Source organism: Myotis yumanensis, unplaced genomic scaffold (genome assembly GCF_028538775.1).
Source record: "Myotis yumanensis isolate MYYU_CA2020_CCGP unplaced genomic scaffold, mMyoYum1.0.hap1 SCAF_5, whole genome shotgun sequence".
Lineage (NCBI taxonomy): Eukaryota > Metazoa > Chordata > Mammalia > Chiroptera > Vespertilionidae > Myotis > Myotis yumanensis.
This window is the reverse complement of record NW_027223756.1, coordinates 63,267,493-63,286,002: the sequence shown is the minus strand read 5'-3', so window position 1 is coordinate 63,286,002 and position 18,510 is coordinate 63,267,493. Positions and strand designations below refer to the sequence as shown.

At 42.9% G+C, this 18,510-nt stretch overlaps 1 protein-coding gene across 1 annotated transcript in view; it reads right to left on the bottom strand.

Annotated features, from left to right (window-relative positions):
* Positions 1–130, bottom strand: part of SPMIP2 (sperm microtubule inner protein 2) — a 69,005-nt gene extending 68,875 nt beyond the window's left edge. Inside the window, exon 1 of the mRNA XM_070417250.1 lies at positions 70–130. Coding sequence (XP_070273351.1) covers positions 70–130 — 61 coding nt within the window. The remainder of the gene's footprint in view (positions 1–69) is intronic.
* Between the last annotated feature and the right edge of the window lie 18,380 nt (positions 131–18,510).

The window sequence follows — 18,510 nt, the reverse complement described above, 5'->3', positions numbered from 1 at the left end:
TATGAGCATCATATGGGTGAGGGATAAAGTTTAGATCTCCTTGTGAAAACATACAGAAAATCTCTTTACCTGTAAAAATCATGCGTTTTCCCACTGTGGCAGAGATGGGCTCTCGATATGCAATAGACATTATGGCCAAGGCCTGAACTGTGCCACTGGGTTTGGTTCCTCAGCTTCCTCAGACCAGTTTATCTGCACCGGCAAGACTCTGTGGTCTTTACTCTCCTTGTCTGTGGCCTCAACAGACTGGTTGCTAAGGACTCTTTATGACAGAGAGAGGGTGTTCCTTCCAACAGAGTTCAGTATTCCAACCTCCAAGAACGGACAGATGCACTGGTAGCATTCCCAGGAATTGCATCCAATAATATATTTTCCTTATCTATCAATATCAAGTCAGAACGGACGTGCTCAGGTACTAGATCTAGAACAGGCTTGTCACAGATGGCCTGGCAGGGTCAATCAACATTGCCCAAAGAACGTTCTGCAGAGGGGTGTCCTTGCAAAAAAAGCAAGCAAAAACCTCAAACCCTGGTTATCTGCATTTGGAAAACGTGGAGTAGACAAAAAAAATTTTTATGTTGACATTATTGCAGATGTCCCCCTACTTCCCCCCTTTGCCTACCTTCACCCACCCCCGCCTCCCCTTCCTTTGGTCTTCACCAAACTATTGTGTATATATATATTTCTTTCCAATCCCAAGTTTTAATACTTCCTCAAACACAATCTGTGCCTTGCTCATAAGCAATCTATTTATGGTTCCCATAATATGGGAAGCTCTTTCATTCTTCTGAGCCTTTATACATGCAATTGGTTTTTCCTATAACATTTGTATGCAAATACTTCTTGTCCTCGGAGCCAGAGCCCACACCTCCTCTTCTAGGAAGATGCCTGCAGGCATAGCCAAGCATTTTCTCCTTCCCGCCCCTTTAATTTCTATGGTATATTGTGTATACCTATCTTTTTAACTCTTACCACTTTGTTTTGTCTATTTTGTCTGCCTTCCCACTAGAATCTAATTCCCAGGAGTTTATGGAAAAGGCATTTTTATCCAGACCTCAATTTTCAGAGACTGCTATGCAATAGATATTTAATAAAATGTTTGTGAAATGAATGAATGAACAACAAATTCCAGACTGCCCAAAAATATAATGCTGACCACCTGATAATCCATGGAATATAAATTCTAATAGTCATTTCAAATTCAGCATTAAATATACGGGGCTCTCTTTTGTTTGTTGAGAGACATGAACATAAAACACTGTGTTAACTATGGAGACGTTTGCTAGTGCAGTAGGCAGAGAGGTGCACCAGCGGTCCCCCTTCAAGGAAGGGCTGTATCTCAGCTGCGGGAAATGCTGTCAGCGGACGGCCTCCAGCTGTCAGCAAGTTCAGGGTCTGCTTAAGCTGCAGGGAGCTGCCTCTTTTGTCTGAGGTCAAGCTCTATTAGCGGGCAGCCGGTGTCAGGGGACTAAGTGAGGTGGGGCTCAAACAGCCAGTCATGTCCGCTGCTACTTGGACAGTTATTTTCCTGGTGGGCCAAGGCCTGGCTGAGCCCTTATTGCAGGTCAGCTTCTTCCTCTGCCCAGTCCTACTCCAGCCTCTTTCTGTTCACAGATGTAGATCCCAAATAAGCATCTTGCCCCCCAACTTCCAGAGAACTGTCTTGCGACACAGACAGGAGTGCTTCTTGTTTCAGCCACTCATCTTCTCACCAGAGTCCTGGCTACTGATCGTCCTCAGTAGAAAACACCTTCCTGCCATGTCCTTCGGTCATGACCTGCGTGCCTTTCCACCTGGGCCCTCTGCAGTTTCCGAAGCTTGCCTATTCTTTCTTAGGTGACCTAGTTCTGGTGACTATAGTCAAGGGGTCTCTATGGTCAGGTGAAAGCTTCTCTCTGAAAGTGACCTATTTGTGTCCTTGGAGCTGGCATGTTCCACGGCATCCAAGTTTGAAACCTCCTAGTGGAAGATGGGAACCTGCCCACTGGGTTGTCATTTGAGCTTTGCACGATGCTGAAAAGAGGAAGGAAGGAAGAACCTGAATGAGGAAAATTAATTTTTTAGTAACAAAAGCAGAAAACAGAGGAGATCGTGGTTTTTGGCAGGGGACCTCCCATGAATCCATCATGGGAAATGCAGGCTTCCGCTTTGCCTTAGAGACTGTGACAAATCTCACAATCCACTGTGGGCTTAGGGTCAGCAATTCCGGTGGCAAAAGACTGGAGGGAAGTAAAATAGAGGAGAAAAATCAGTTAGTTCTTCCCTATGAAATTATTCTGCCAACTCACTACATATTTAGGTTTAATTTTTTTTGTTTTGTTTCATTTTTTAGAGATTTAAACAATTATTTTATTTTTAAAATATGTTTTTATTGATTTCAGAGAGAAAGGGAGAGGGGGAGAGAGATAGAAACATCAATGATGAGAGAGAATCATTGATCGGCTGCCTCCTGCACGCTCCACACTGGGGATCAAGCCTGCACTACACAACCTGGGCATGTGTCCTGACTGGGGATCAAACCGTGACCTTCTAATTCAGCGGTTCTCAACCTGTGGGTCGCGAACAATGAAAATACATCCTGCATACCAGATATTTACATTACGATTCATAACAGTAGCAGAATTACAGTTATGAAGTAGTAATGAAAATAATTTTATGGTTGGAGATCACCACAACATGAGGAACTGTATTAAAGGGTCGTGGTATTAGGAAGGTTGAGAACCACATTGACGCTCAACCACAGAACCACACCAGCCTGGCTAAACAATTATTTTATAATTAAGTAAAATGTTTACATGGTCCCAAAGTAAAATTCTTAAAACCAGGGATATTTATTTAGAGAAGTCTAGTTTTTATCCTTGTCATCTCCATCTTGTTCATTCCTTTTTCTTGTAGGAAAACTTGTAAAAACTATAAATATATATTTATATTCATACCCTCCCCTTTCTCAGAAAAACAGTAGCAAACTAAACACATGTTTTTTTCCAACTTGCTTTTCCACTTAACACATTTGGCAATCACTCTATGATATTACATAAAGATATTTTTCATTTTTTAAAATTGTTGACACTATTATAGATGTCTCCATCCTCCCCCCCACCTTTGCTCATCTCCACCCAGCCTCTGGTCCCTCCTCGCCTCTGGCCCCTCCTCCCTCTGGCCATCACCAGACTGTGTCTATGGGTAACACATATATGTTCTTTGGCTAATCTCTTCTTTCATTCCATCCCATCCACTCCTATCCCCACTGAGATCTGTCCATCTGTTCCATGTATCCATGCCTCTGGTTCTATTTTGTCAGTTTATTTTGTTCATTAGATTCCACATATTGAGTGAGATCATATGGTATTTGTCTTTCTCTGACTGGCTTATTTCACTTAGCATAATAATCTCCAGGTTGATCCATGCTATTGCAAAAGGTAAGAGTTCCTTTTTTATGCCTGCATAGTATTCCATGGTGTAAATGTACCATCGCTTTTTTATCCACCCATTTACTGATGGGCACTTGGGCTGTTTCCAGATCTTGGTTATTGTAACTAATGCTGCATATATTGTTTCTGATTGGTGTTCCGGTATTCTTAGGATAAATTCCAAGAAGTGGGATCACTACTTCTCATTTTTTGTACAGCTTCAAAATACTCTATTGTATGGATTTATCAGAACTATTCAACCAGACCTCTTATTAATGGTCATACGGGCTGTTTCCAATCTTTTGCTATTACAAAAAGTGCTATAAAGTATAGCTTTCTGCACACATCTTCTCATATATTTTACAGTACAACTTTGAGATAGATTGCTAGCTGGGCAATTGCCAGACCAAAGAAGAAAAACATAAATACAATTGCTTGATGTTGCCAAATTCTCTATGCTGGTTGTACCATGGTGTATTCCAACCAATAGGGTCTGAGAATGACTACTTCCCCATAGCCTCACCCAGTGCATGTTGTCAAACTTTTGCATTTATGTCACTTTGGCAGGTAAGAAACAGTGACATAGTAATTCACATTTTTCTTGTTATCAGCAAGATTGAACATCTTTTCATATGTTTAAGGGCCACTTGCATTATTTTCTATCATATCTGATCATATCTCTTGTGTATTTTACTACAAGCCATTGGCTTTTTTCTGTTCTACTTTTAAACCTTCTAAAGAAGGACAACAGATGCATCAACCGAGAATTACAATAAAATGTAGTGAGGGCATTGATGGTTAGAGTTAAAAAAAAAAAACAAAAAAACAGGCCCGGCTGGTATGGTTCAGTGGTTGAGCATCCGCCTGTGAACCAGGAGGTCACGGTTTAATTCTCAATCAGGGCACATGCCAAGGTTACAGGCTCAATCCCCAGGGAAAGCTGTGTAGGAGGCAGCCAATCAATGATTCTGTCTCATCACTGATGTTTCAATCTCCCTCTCCCTCTTCCTTCTTCTCTGAAATCAATATATAAAAACACCAGATTTGTTCCTGGAGACATGGGAACGAAAGGAGGATGCCCTGAGTTGGCAGGAGCAGAGGGTGAGGGCTCACAGTGTGGTGAGGCAGGGTTTCCCAGAGGAAGTGCCATTTGAACTGTAAGCAAGGGATGGGAGAGGGGCTGGAGGATGGGGTGGGCATGGAGGGTATTTTGCACAAAGGGGACAGCTTGAGCAAAAAGCCCAGAGGGGAGAAACAGCTAACAGAACTGTGCATAGCAAAAATACAAGTTCAGCACTGCAGGAGGTCATAGTCATGGTCATGGCCCAGAGGGGGAGATGGGGCCCAAAGCCATTCCAGGGGCTTGGACTTGATTCTGTAGGCAGTGAGGACCCATGGTGGGTTTTAAACAGGCAGAGACTGGTCAGTCTTGGGTTTAAATAGAAGATGCTTGACTGTGGGGAGAAGGAGCTTGAGGCGAAAAGCCTGGGGACAGGGCCCCAGCAGGCAGCTGTTGAAGTGGTTCAGGGAGGTGACAATGAGGACCTGAACCAAGGCAGAGGTGACAGGAATGGAGCAGAGACATTTGGGAAATGTGCTGAACAGAGGTTACAAGGGGTCAGATGATCTCAGTTTTCCTGCTTGGGTGACTGGCAAGTAGTGGTACCACAAAATTAGTCCCAGAAAACAAAAGTAAGAAAGAAAACCAAGGCCAATCAATAAAGCGGAGTGTGAATTTGTGTATGCTGCATGACAGGCCAATAGGGCAGTTAAAATTAAGCCCAAATTATCCTAAAATGTTGTGACAGCTACTGGACTTGTTACAGGGGATTAAAGATGATCTGCTGCGGCCACCAGATGCATTTCTGTTAGACAAAATGCCTTTTGTTCATGAAACAATAGCAGCCTCCTCTGCTGAAACTCAGGGTTTGCTGCTTGGTACAAATGGCATGTGGCTATTGTTTTCCTTCGCTGATTTAACAGCGACTTCAGAGTTGGTCACCACGTCCACAGTACAAGGTGGAGGCCAACGCAGCAGCCCTGCAAAACACATCCTGGTCCAACACTTAGGCAAGCATTAAGTTATACACTGCAATGACGTAAAAGCAATACAAACTGGAAACTTTCATTCAGCAGTGGTATGTATCTCTAGGCAAATATAGGTCAGAATTTGCTAAAATTACACACTAGCGTTCAAATATCCTATTACTAAGCACACTTTGCAGACTGGGGAGCTTTGGCACCCGGGTACTAGTAAATCTTTTTTTATAAGTTTCAGCACAAAATATTTTTAAAATATATTTTTATTGATTTCAGAGAGGAAGGGAGAGGAAGAGAGCGATAGAAACATCAGTGATGAGAGAGAATCATTGATCGGCTGCCTCCTGCACACCCCCTACTGGGGTTTGAGCCCAAAACCCCAGCATGTACCCTGACCAGGAATCAAACCATGACCTCCTGGTTCATAGGACGACGCTCAACCATTGAGCCACACCTGCTGGGCAGCACCAAACATTTTTATATTCTTTCTCTTTATTTCTGTTTTCAGGCAACAATCATGGAAAGCACATGGAATGGAGTCACAGACTTGGCTTTAAATCTCAACCACTCTTATTGTATAACATCGACAAGTTGTTTCTTCTGTAAAATGAGAAGTGTTATGCCTACCTATAGGGCCAAGGAGATAATGTATATAAAATGCTTTTCACCGTACATGACACATAGTATCTGCTCAATAAATATTTTCTATAATATTAGTCTTGTCGCCCCTCTCCTTCCCCTTTGCCATGCCCCAATATTATCTTAGAAAACACACACAATGAATCCAAATTTAAAGTGTGACCACCATGACCTTACTTTTTATATTTGGATTTGCAAGGCCAGCTCACAAAAGGGTCTATAGTCTTCCTCCTGCGCATTTAGCTGGAATTCAGGTAAGTTGGCACCACAATTATAGTGGTGGTATTTCCTGCCCGTCCAGTCAACCCAACTTCCCACAGTTGCTTTTTCTATAAAAACACAGTTTTTAAACAATTAAAACCACAAAACATTGTCATTGCTATCTCCTAATTGCTAAACCATACATTAAGAAACAATAAATAATTAAAGCAAGTGTTTTAGCAACTATAATGGTCACATCTTCCAAATGTGCAAATAGTTATTGTTACTGAGACTGAGCCCCTGGGGGGTTTTTCCCAGCAATCTGATACAGGGAGAGGTTGTGTAAGGAGCTAACCAAAAGGTACAGGAGAGCAGGAAGCAGAATCAAGACAAAAAGCCACCCTCTTCCCTCCAAGGCAGGCAGCTTTCCTCCCCACTCTGGCTTACAAAAGAATCTGTCCTCTCTTTTTCTCATGCGGCGCTGAGGATATCAGAAGCCTTTGGAATTTGCTCTGATGTTTATGTGGTCTTTGCACACCAGCTTAATGTTCCATTAAATCGTCTTCACTGAGCAATGAACAAATATAATTGCAGGCTTACTATGTGCCAGACACCGTGCTGAACACTTTCCCGGAAGTTTTCTCATTATCTGCACAGTGATGCTACGGCACAGAATTACTCTCCCCTACTTGTTGATAAGCTCAGTGGGTTCCAGGGTTTGGTGTCACCGCTGTTCTTATTGTCCCCTCCTGGCCAAGAAGGTAGAATCCCAAGTCTGGTTAATTATTTCTGAGTTGTTACAGCTGAAACCTAAGTTTGACTGTCAACAAACACATTTGTCAAAATGGTACTTTTCCTGTTGTTGTTAGTCCTCTCACCCGAGGATATTTTTTCATTGATTTTTAGGGAGAGTGGAAGATAGAGGGAAAGAGAGAAACATCGATGTGAGAGAAACACATCGATTGGTTGCCTCCTGCACAAGCCCCGACCAGGGCCCAGGCCGGGGAGGAGCCTGCAACTAAGGTATGTGCCCTTGATTGGAATTGAACCCGGGACCTGGTCCACAGGCCAACGCTCTATCCACTGAGCCTGAGCCAAAACAGCTAGGGAAAATGGTACTTTTAATAGGAGTGACATCCTCCCGTGTGGTCACAGCTAGAAGCTATTCTCTGTTGTGCTATCGCAACTTCCCAGCCTGTGAATGCAAGTGGTGCAACAGTAACATTCAATCCTCTGTTTTCCTACCCTAATACCCCTCCTACCTTTGAAATCACAGAACATCAATCTACTTCCAAATTTCTCCTCTTTTCTCTCCACCGACACAAATCTCTGGAAGTCCCACATGCTTCCTTTACTGCTATCCCATATACTGTTGCTCTTCATCCCTCCATTTTAACTTTAATTTTTTCTATTACATTTGGCATTCAATATTATATTCGTTTCAGGTGTACAGCATTGTGGTTAGACTTTTATATCTTATGAAGTGATCTCCCTGATAAGTCTGGTACCCACCTGGCCCCATACATAGTTATTACAATAGCATTGACTATGTTCCCTATGCTGTACTTGAATCCTCATGACTGTTCTAGAACTGCCAATTTATACTTCTTAATCCCTTTACCGTTTACATCCAGTCCCCCAAGTCCCCTCTCATCTGGCAACCCTCAGACCGTTCTTTGTAACTATGAGTCTGTTTCTATTTTGTTTGTTTATTTATTTATTTTTTAGATTCCACATATAAATGAAATCATATGGTATTTGTCTTTCTCTGATTTATTTCACTTAGTATAATATCTGTTAGGTCCAACCGTGCTGTTGCAAATGGTAAAATTTCATTCCTTTTTATGGCTGAGTAATGTTCCATTGTATATGTGTACCACTTCTATTTTATCCAGTTGCCTATTGATGGACGTATTGATGCTTCCATATCTTGGCTATTGTAAATAATACCGCAGTGAACAAAGGGGTGCATATATCTTTTCTAATTAGTGTTTTAGATTTCTTCAGATAAATACCCAAAAGTGGAATGGCTGGGTCATGTGATAGTTCCATTTCAATTTTTTTGAGGAATCTCCATACTGTTCCCTTGAGTGGCTGCACCAATCTACATTCCCACCAGCAGTGCACGAGGGTTTCCTTTTCTCCACATCCTCACCAATAGTTGTGGTTTGCTGATTTATTGATGATAGCCATTCTGAGAGGTGTGAGGTGATATCTCATTGTGATTTTAATTTGCAGTTCTCTGATGATTATTGGCTTTGAGTATCTTCACACACAGGCTTTTGCTCTTTAAGTTCTAACTTGGCTGTTGCTCAAGCCAGTGGAGTCCCTCTCCACGTTGGCCCCTGGCCAGAGAATCCAGGTAATGTCTGCTCCCGACTGCTCCTGGGCTCCCGACTACCCTTCCATTCTCTGTGCCGTCATTCTGACTCAGACTCACACCAGGAAGGGAGATAAGAGATGACCCCTGGGAGGGCCGCCAACAGGACAACACAATTTGTGTAACAGCTCGTTGGATGACTTAATGGGCTTAGTACTAACAACTTGGGTCAAGTAGACACTACTGATTTGCAAACCCCTCTACGCTAACCCTCAGGTCTTTAGTTGAATACAGTGCCCTTTGCCACTTACCTTGTGCTCCTGCTGAATTATCTCCACTGCCTGGAGAAACCTACCTGTAGGAAATTTCTTTCATCACACTCTCCCTCCGCCCAGCACCCTTTTCCTGTCCCTCACCCAGTTCGCCAGGCGTGCTTCAAGTTATTTTCTCTAGGAACTCCCAGGTCTCTCTGAAAACACGGGGTGTGGTGAGCCCCCAGGAGGAAGCAGAGAGGGAACGTTTCCCCGTGCACAGCCAGGGACCAGCCCTTCTCACTTCTCTGAGGAGATGTATTTTCATAATGGAATATAAATATTTACATTCATTGTTTGTTCATTCATTTTGTGCTTTTGACTCCACATGTAAGTGAAGTCATATGGTGCTTGTCTTTCTCTATTTCACTTACAAAGCGGAGTGTCTTATATTCATCTAGCTTCCCGAGATGAAGCATAATTTACAGCAGTTCCTCGCCGAAACGTTTCATGTCAGTGTCAGACCTTTGACACTGAGAGAGAAGACAGAGCTTCTTACTATTGGCCAATCACTTGCCAAGCCATAGAAGGAGCATTCCAATCTATGGAAATTGAACCTCAAAGAGGGTCCTTACAAACAATCATAAAAGTAGCAGTTACCTTTTACTTGAAATGGATCAGACACTAGTTTATAGTCTGGGTGTTTGGTCTAGTCTTAAGAAAACACTTCACTTCTTTGTACATTTATATTTTTTAGCAAACGCAGCAGGATTTCAATGGGAAAAATCACTTTTATTATATATTTTATGTGTTTTTTTTAAAAAAACTTAATCTTTTTATTCAACTCTAATGCAACATTTAAAATGTGATTTCAAATGGCTGGGAACAGTTTGAGTTGAGGAGTGTGACATCCAGGAAAGAACACATGGCCCTGGCTGGCATGGTCCAGTGGTTAGAGCATTGCCTGGCACACTCAGGTTTGATACCTGGTCAAGGGCACATACTTGGGTTGCAGGTTCGATCCCTGACCCCAGTTGGTATACATGCAGGAGGCAACCAATTGATGTGTCTCTCTCGCCTCTCTCTCTTCTCTCTCTCTTTCTCTCTCCCACCCCCCACCCCCCACTCTCTCTAAAAATCAATGGGGAAAATATCCTCAGGTGAGGATTAACAACAACAACAAAAAAAAAAAAGAAAGGAAGGAAGGAAGGAAGAAAGAAAGAAAGAAAGGAAGGAAGGAAGGAAGGAAGGAAGGAAGGAAGGAAGGAAGGAAGAAAGAAAGAAAGAAAGAAAGAAAGAAAGAAAGAAAGAAAGAAAGAAAGAAAGAAAGAAAGAAAGAGGGAGAGAGAAAGAAAGAAAGGAAGAAAGAAAGAAAGAGAGAAAGAAAGAGAGAACACAGGAATGTGTCTGGAACTCAGTGGTGGGAGAAGTTAAGACCCCTACCCAATCCCCACTACGATACAACCTGGATGAGAGAAGTTTAACCCAAGCCAAGTTAAATTCCCAGAATTAAGGAAAATTAAGGTTGTGGTGGAGAATGGATCGTGGACTAGAGGAAAAATAGCAAGATGTGAGAGAAGGGTTTGGTAGGCTGGGAGGCAGCGAGGGAGGGGCACACAGGACCCGAGGAGGTCGATCACAGCAGCTTCCCTGTGCTGTGCTTGTCCAAGAAACTGGAGAAGTCTGATTGCCGGAAATGTCCAATTTTTAATATTAAGTTGTTTGTTATCTTGTGCTTTGCTGTATTCCATTTGGCAGCCTCTTGGTGGCCTTTGGGGGAAGTTTAAGAAAGCAGGGCAGGGCAGGGCCTGTAGTAGAAGAAAACTGAGGGCAAGAAGAGCACGTCAGCCGGCAGATGGGGCGGGGAGGGGTGGGAATGATTCCAGAGAGAACGGTGACAAATGGGAGGCTAAACCTTCCAGTATCCTCCAAAATCTTAGAAGAGAGGATTTCCACAATCGGAGGGAGGGGTAGCACAAGGCATTCCATTAGGGGTTTTGAAGTAACAGCTGAACCTTAGCTGGTTTTGCTCAGTGGATAGAGTATCAACCTGCAGACTGAAAGGTCCCAGATTCGATTCTGGTCCAGGGCACTTACCTCAGTTGCAGGTTCAATCCTGGCCCTAGTCGGGTTGAGTATGGGAAGCAACCAATTGATGTGCCCCTCTCACATCAATGTTTCTCTCTCTCTCAGTCTCTCCCCCTCCATTCCACTCTCTCTAAAAGATCATGGAGCCCTAGCTGGTTTGGCTCAGTGGATAGAGTGTCGGCCTGCGGACTGAAGGGTCTCAGGTTCAATTCCGGTCAAGGGCACATGCCCAGGTCGCAGGTTTGATTCCCAGTAGGGGGCGTGCAGGAGGCAGCCCATCAGTGATTCTCCCATCATTGATGTTTCTATCTCTCTCTCTTCCTCTCCCTTCCTCTCTGAAATCAATAAAAATGTATTTTTAAAAAAATCAATGGAAAAATATCCTTTCGTGAGGATTAACAAAACAATTAACAACCAGCAGAGCCCAGAGGCTGAAAAGCCTGAAGATCTCAGGTATTGATATCTCACACCTACATGTAGCCATAGTCCAAATCCAACGGTACGCCAAAAATAATGAAAATATTTGAAAATAATGTTTTATTACTATAAAAAAGTTTAAGTAATGAGGGCCGTGATTGTTTAATCACTGGGGTGTGTAATCTCAACTTTATAAAATGTCTGAAAGCTGGAGTATTTTTAAGTTGATGAAATCATAGCTACATTCCTTATTTTGGATGACTCACAGTTTCTTTACAGAAGCTGAACATTGTTCTTATAGCAGCCAGCACTGGAGTTTCTCTTTGGTTGAAAACTTAGTTATTTTTTGGTCATTTAAGGTGAAGAAGGAGAAGCCCTGGGGCATGGTCTAAAGGAGCCTATAAAACAGATAGTTTTAAATCGTTCCACAAAAAAAGGAAAAGTAAAAGCAAAAGGAATGTGGGAATGGCAATGAGAGAGACAGGGCAGGAAGGAGGAAGTGATGTGGACTGAAGAACTCAGAGGATGGAAGTGGATAAAAACGTTGCGTTAGTTCATCTGTGGCTGTATCACAAAGTATCCCAAAACTTAGTGGCTTAAAAGAAAAAGGATTATCTCATAGTTTCTGTGGGTCAGGAATCTGGGTGCTGCTTGCTCGGTGCCTCTGGCTCCAGGTCTCTTAGGAGGTTTCTGTCCATGTGTTGGTGGGAGCTCAGGTCTCAGGTGAAAACTCAGTGGTGGAGGGTCTGATTCTGGGCTCACTCACTCAAAGTTGCTGGCAAGATTTGGTTCTTGAGGGCTACTGGGCTGTAGTGTGTGCCTCTCACAGCAAACAGCAGCTCACTACATGGCTGGCTTTCTTTAGATTCAGCAAGTGAGAGAACACGCCCAGGACAAAAGCCATAGCCATTCTGTAACCTAATCATGTAAGCGGCATCCATCGCCCCTGCCAAACTCTGTTTGCTAGAAAATGACCAATCACCTTACCCAGCCCACATGGAAGGGGAGAGCATTATAGAGGGGCATGAATACCAGGGGGTAGGGATCACTGGGGTTATTTAGAGGCTGTCTACCAATGAGAAATCCTCAGTGGAAGTGTGGCTGGGGGTATTTTAAGAGCAAGAATCATGACGATTGAACTTTCGCTTGTTATAGAGCTGCTGCAGCCTCTGAAACATCAAAACTGACTCTGGCACCCTCCCTCAACTGCTAGAAGATTGACCCAGAAGAGGTGGGGTAGGGTGGTGAATAGAGTTGGAAATTACCCCGACTTTGATATTTCGTCGTCTCATTCTGCCATTCCTGTATCCTGAGTCCTTTTAGAGCATCCCACTTTTTGTGCCCATGATTCTATCAGTTTTGCTAGGCCACTGGAATTCTGTAACCAAGCATTAAAAACCGTTAAAAATATTACTCGTCTTTTTCTAAAACATCTATTCTTTGTGCTAAAGTAATTTTTCAAAGAGCTACAAAAATTGGGTAGTTATTGACAAAACAAATAATCAACCCCTAAATAAATTTAGAATAAAAGCTACTTAATCCTAACAGGAAAGGAAAAACCCCAAATGTACATATAAACATGCGTACCTTTTAAAATGTCTAAAACCATTTACTCCTCTATTTAAACAATACTTGTCTTAATTGTATCTTTTTATTTTTATTTATTTTTTAATATATCTTTATTGATTTCAGAAAGGGAGAGGGAGAGAGAGATTGAAGCATCAATAATGGGAATCATTGATCAGCTGCTTCCTGCACGCCCCCTACTGGGGATGGAGCCCACAACTCGGCATGTGCCCTTGACTGGAATCGAACCCAGGACGCTTCAGTCCACAGGCTGATGCTCTAGCCACTGAACCATCCTAGCCAAACCAGCTAGGGCTAATTATGTATTTTTAAAATTCCCTCTGATTTTCAGGGCAAAATTTAAACGATTTTAAATTCAAAAGATGTCATCTCATTCCTGCCTTGTCCCGTGACTTGATTAATTACATTGTTTAATCAGCTAAAACATCATCCATCCTAAGAAACTCAGTTTCCATTAGCCTCTATCTTGATCTGTTGTGTCCCAAGGCCACATTACAACAGATTCTTGGTAATCTGAATATCAAAATGCTCCTAGATAACTGGAAGAAAAAAAAAGACACACCAGCCCGGCCAGAGTGGTTCAGTGGTTGAGTGTTGACTTCAACTCCTCGTCAGGGCACATGCCCAGGTTGTGGGCTTGATCCCCAGTAGGGGGTCTGCAGAAGGCAGCCGACCAATGATTCTCTCTCATCATTGATGTTTCCATCTCTCTCTCCCTCTCCCTTTCTCTCTGAAATCAATAAATATATATTTTAAAAAACAAAAACACCAGTGAGTAGAATTTCTTGCATCCACCAAACAAGCTCTCCAGGGGGAAAACAGCAAAAAACAAAAACAACAAGAAAGCCACGAGGCTGGAGCTTGATGTTGACATTATCAAAGCACAGTATGGCCTATCCTGCTCCCTGGTGTTCGGTGATGTTGTCCTCAGGTTTCCAAAGTTCTAAAAATAAATTAATATGCATAAGAAGAGGGGGTTTCAAACACAAGAACCATGAAATGATAGCACATCATCGAATCGCATCCAGCAGAGCGAAGCACAAGGAGGAAAGAGTAAACCAGCTCCTGCTCCCAGCAGTTAGAGGTGACACGCAGTGTGGCCTGCTCATCCTCGCCAGAGACCGTTCGCTCTGAAAGTGGGTTTGGTAGCACACAAAGGCGCTGTTTGCCCTTATCTAAGCCACCTGAACTAGCTCAAGTAACCATGGGTATTCGGTCTCGTCCCTCCTCCAGAGCAGGGGAGCTGAGAACAGACCTGGCCTCTGTTTCAGACGGAAGTCATCCACCCTTTTGTGCAGCCACACGGGGCGGGAGGCCAGCCCCCCTGAGCCTGTGACCAGCCCTCCCCTGGCTCGGCCGGCTTCTGAGCCCGGCGTGCGGGGTGCGCTGGAATGTCGGGCAAGGCCCGTGCAGTGAAACGCGTCATTGTGCGGAGCATGTTCCCACGTCCAACGCTCAAAATGTTCAGTTCCCTGGAAAATGTTCCAAAGACGTTTCACTGTATTAGGCTTTGTCTTCTCATCTTTCACAAAGGCCGCCGGCCCTCTGTTCAGAAGGGGCTGGCCTTTCCATGGGCATTTCTGTTGGCCCCGAGCCACGCAGACGACAGTCACAGTCACGGGGCCACGGAGGAGAAAGGCTGGGGGCGGGGGTAACAGCCGCAATGTTTGCCCCCACGGTCACCGTGCAGAAGGACCCTGGAATGAAAATGCCTATCTGTTTGTTTTTAAAGATATGGCCAAAGACATTTGTTTGCAGTGATCATTAATAATTGTTTTTGAAAAGTGAAATAATTGACCACATGATAAAGAGTTTGAAATTATTTAATGTCAGAATATAAAGCATAAGCTTTTAGGTTGAAATCTGCGATTTGAATTATTTAAAATACAGATGTCAAACTGTTGAATGTCAGATATGGGCATTATACTTAGAAATGACCAATCACTAATTTTCACAGAAAGAAAATAAAAGAGCTTTTTGATTATTGTAAATTTACAACAAAAAAATGATAGGGATTTCTGCAAAATCACTGTCAAGAAAAATAAAGTAACACCAATTGGTCACACCTGGGTGGATTCTGCCTTCAGTACAGATTAGCTTATTTCTTTTAATTTAAATAAATAAGAGGGCACAGCTAGGCCAATTAAGCTTTTGTTTTTCTTTCACTGCACAGAAGTCTAAGTCATCTTTATTGATTTTCTGAAAGCAGCACATTGAGTAGCTTTGAAAATTATTGAGAGAATGTCAGAAAGAAGCTTGAAATGCATAGATGATATCAAGATGCTCAGAGACTGATGAAAGGATGGGATGCCAACCAAGAGATTTTAAACACAGTCACTTGTTTAATCCCAAGGTAAGACTTTTAGTCAACTTTTTTGGAAGGTATTCTTTAGAGTGTTCTGATTTTTTATGATTCTTTTGGGAGCATTAGTCACTAGTTCTCAATTTTTTTTTTCTATGAGGTCAGGATCTACTCAAAACTTATTTAAAAGCCACACAAAATTTGTGTCTGAAAAATAGGATTCTACTTCCACGGATATCCCAAATATAGACTGCATTATATCACTGATGGTTAGCTGTCACAGAAGAGATAAAAGTAAATGATAGTGGAGAAGTCTTGGTAGGAAATGGGCACTGAGGTAAAGGCTACTTTTGATTCTTAGAATTAAAAAATTTTAATAAATATAAGGTGATTTTCTTTCCACCTGAGGGTATGTTTAGAGAGAGGAAGGGAAAGAGAGAGGAAGGGAAAGAGAGCGAGAGAGACAGAGAGAGAGAGAAACATCAATTGGTTGCATAGGTACACACCAGGCCAGGAATTGAACCCTGGAACCTTTTGGTATACAGGCCGGTGCTTCAACCAACTGAGCCACCCGGCCAGGGTGATCTAAGGTGATCTTTTGATAACACATCAAGTAACTTGGACATTATTTTTAAAATTGCATCTTGCTAAAAGACACTCCTCAGTGTCAGCACAATTCTCTGGCCCTGTATTGCTTTTTTTCTGACCCAGTTGGGGAAGCAGTGAAAGTGAAGTTAATGTGGCATGGATCAAACCTCTCTTATTCTGAGAGCATCTGGATCTCATTCTTCTTACTGGGTAGTATTACCATCGTTCTGCCTTATTTTTTGACTGTGTGTGTGTACGGATAACCCAGCAGGCTTGACAAGTGGGAAGACAGGTGTGACTACCTAACTTTGGTGTTGGCCTGCTGAGCTGAGTGGGAGAGAGAAGTGCTAGTATTTTTAATAAATATGTATGAAATACATGGCAGTATGAGTATTATATTAAAAAGGGGATGGGGGAAAGGGAGTGTGAGTTAGGAGGAAGGACCACTGTCTACAGTAATTGAATCCTCCAGCCTCAGAGAGCCATAAGATTAGATAAATATAAACACTGTTTTATTGCTTAAAATCTTAAAGATACAAAGAGCATTTTCTTACAGAAACATAAAAAAAGTGTCCATACAACAGGGTAACAGAGGGTTTTAGTAAATGTGGTTTGAATTATGTTCAGATGAATACAAAGGGACATGTTTTCCGGAAGAAGTGTCTAAGATATTTTTTAATTGCTTAAAACAGTTTACGATTTGATATAGGCTTTGTGGGGGAGCTTCATTCTTCTTGCAAATCTAATAGCGCGACTGTAAGCTGCTCAAAAGAAAATGCAACATCCCTCCTTTCCCTGTCTCCCCCACCCCAACCGTGCCTGCTACTTTGTACACAATAGGAGCTAAGAAATACCGTTGCCTGAATTACTAACGCATAACAGTCGAAAGCACTTTCATTACCAAATGAGAGCACTTACACTACCGTTAGTCCCCAAATCTCCTGCTGCTCATTTATGGAATCCTATCCGCCACGAGATGTAACATCTACTTAGAACAATGAAAATAGAGTATCTTTCTTGTATTCCGTCATTCTCCTTCCGCCGTGGATTTGTTTCCATGATAGCAGACACATTTGCCTTGTTGTCATTGCTCAGGACAGTAAAACGGCCTGGGTTTGTCAGGAGAGGTGTGTATCCAGCTGTGTGCCGCAGTACAGCACACGATGGGCATGCTTATCGCCGTTGCTTCGTGGCCGATTACTCTCTACTTCATCACTGAATAATATGTACTATGAGTGCCACCGGCTCCATTCTTCCCTCTCCTTCATGGGCAGTGCCTGTGCCCGGTGCTTCCAAATCCTTCCTTGCTCCCCCTTGCCAACCCCTGTGCCCCCCAGCTGTCTCCTATCTAACTCATCCCAGTCTAGGATGCTAAACAAACAAACAAATAAAACAAGTTTCCCTTGCGGCATTTAATTTCCAAAGTCCCCAAAGAAAAGTGAGAGTGACGCGGATGAAGGGAGATAGACAAAGGAGATGAAGACTCCAGGGGCAGATATTCCGATCAGGTGAGTCTCATGGGGAGAGAGGATGAGGAAGGGGGTGCAGACATGACCGGCACCTCCTTTGTACTTTCTCTGTGAATAACCCTGGGAGGAGCCAGGTACGCAGACAGACTGCAGGCTGAATCTCACAGTGGTGGCCAGTGGTTTAGTGTGCACACTGTTTTGATTGCTTTTCCTTTTCAAATGCCCCGATATTCAAACAGCAGACTTCGTGTACAAATGTAAACGTCCAGCTACTCGAAAAGCTGGAAGACCTGGCCTCACCTTCCTGCATGGCAGCGGTTGGCTAGAGCAGACAGAGCTTCCTGCACCCCATGGTTTAAGGAGACCCTGAAACACACACACACACACACACACACACACACACACCTCTTCCACACAATAACAGATTTATCTGCCCAGATGTCACAGGCTGAGGCTGCCCAGTCGTGCAGGTAAAACAGACTGAACGTGGCAAAAAGTGTTGGATTTAGAACTCAGCTCCTCCACTCACTTCGTTGCCGTCTAGAGGTGAGCTCGCTCTTCCCTTCTGTAGACAGGGAGGGGGTGCTGCTCTCTGCCCTCACCGGGTCGTCATGGGATCAAGCCTGGATGGACCTGGAGAGCGTTATGCTGAGTGAAATAAGGCAGTCAGGGAAACACAAACACCATATGATTTCACTTATATGTGGAATCTAATGAACTAAATAAACAAGCAAACAAAATGGAAGCAGACTCATAAATACAGAAAACAGACTGACAGCTGTTAGAGGGTAGGAGGTTGAGGGATAGGGTGTCAAAGGTGAAGGGATTAAGCAACAAACAAACAAACAACTACAACAAAACCATCTTATAGACACAGACAACAGTATGGTGATTACCAGAGAGAGAGGGGTGTGGGAGGAGATAGAAGAGGGTAAAAGGAGGGATAAATGGTGATGGAAGGAGACTTGACTTGGCGTGGTGAACACACAATACAGAATACAGATGATGTGTTACAAAATAGTACACCTGAAACCTGTATGATTTTATTAACCAATGTCACTCCAATAAATGTAATAAAATTTTAAAAAGTATTTTTCTTTAAAAAATGATTTAACTGAAAGTACTGAGTACCCACCCTGTTGCAAGTTTTTGTTGATCATTCCTTTGGGTTGTGTTATCCACTCTGTGAAATCTTTTA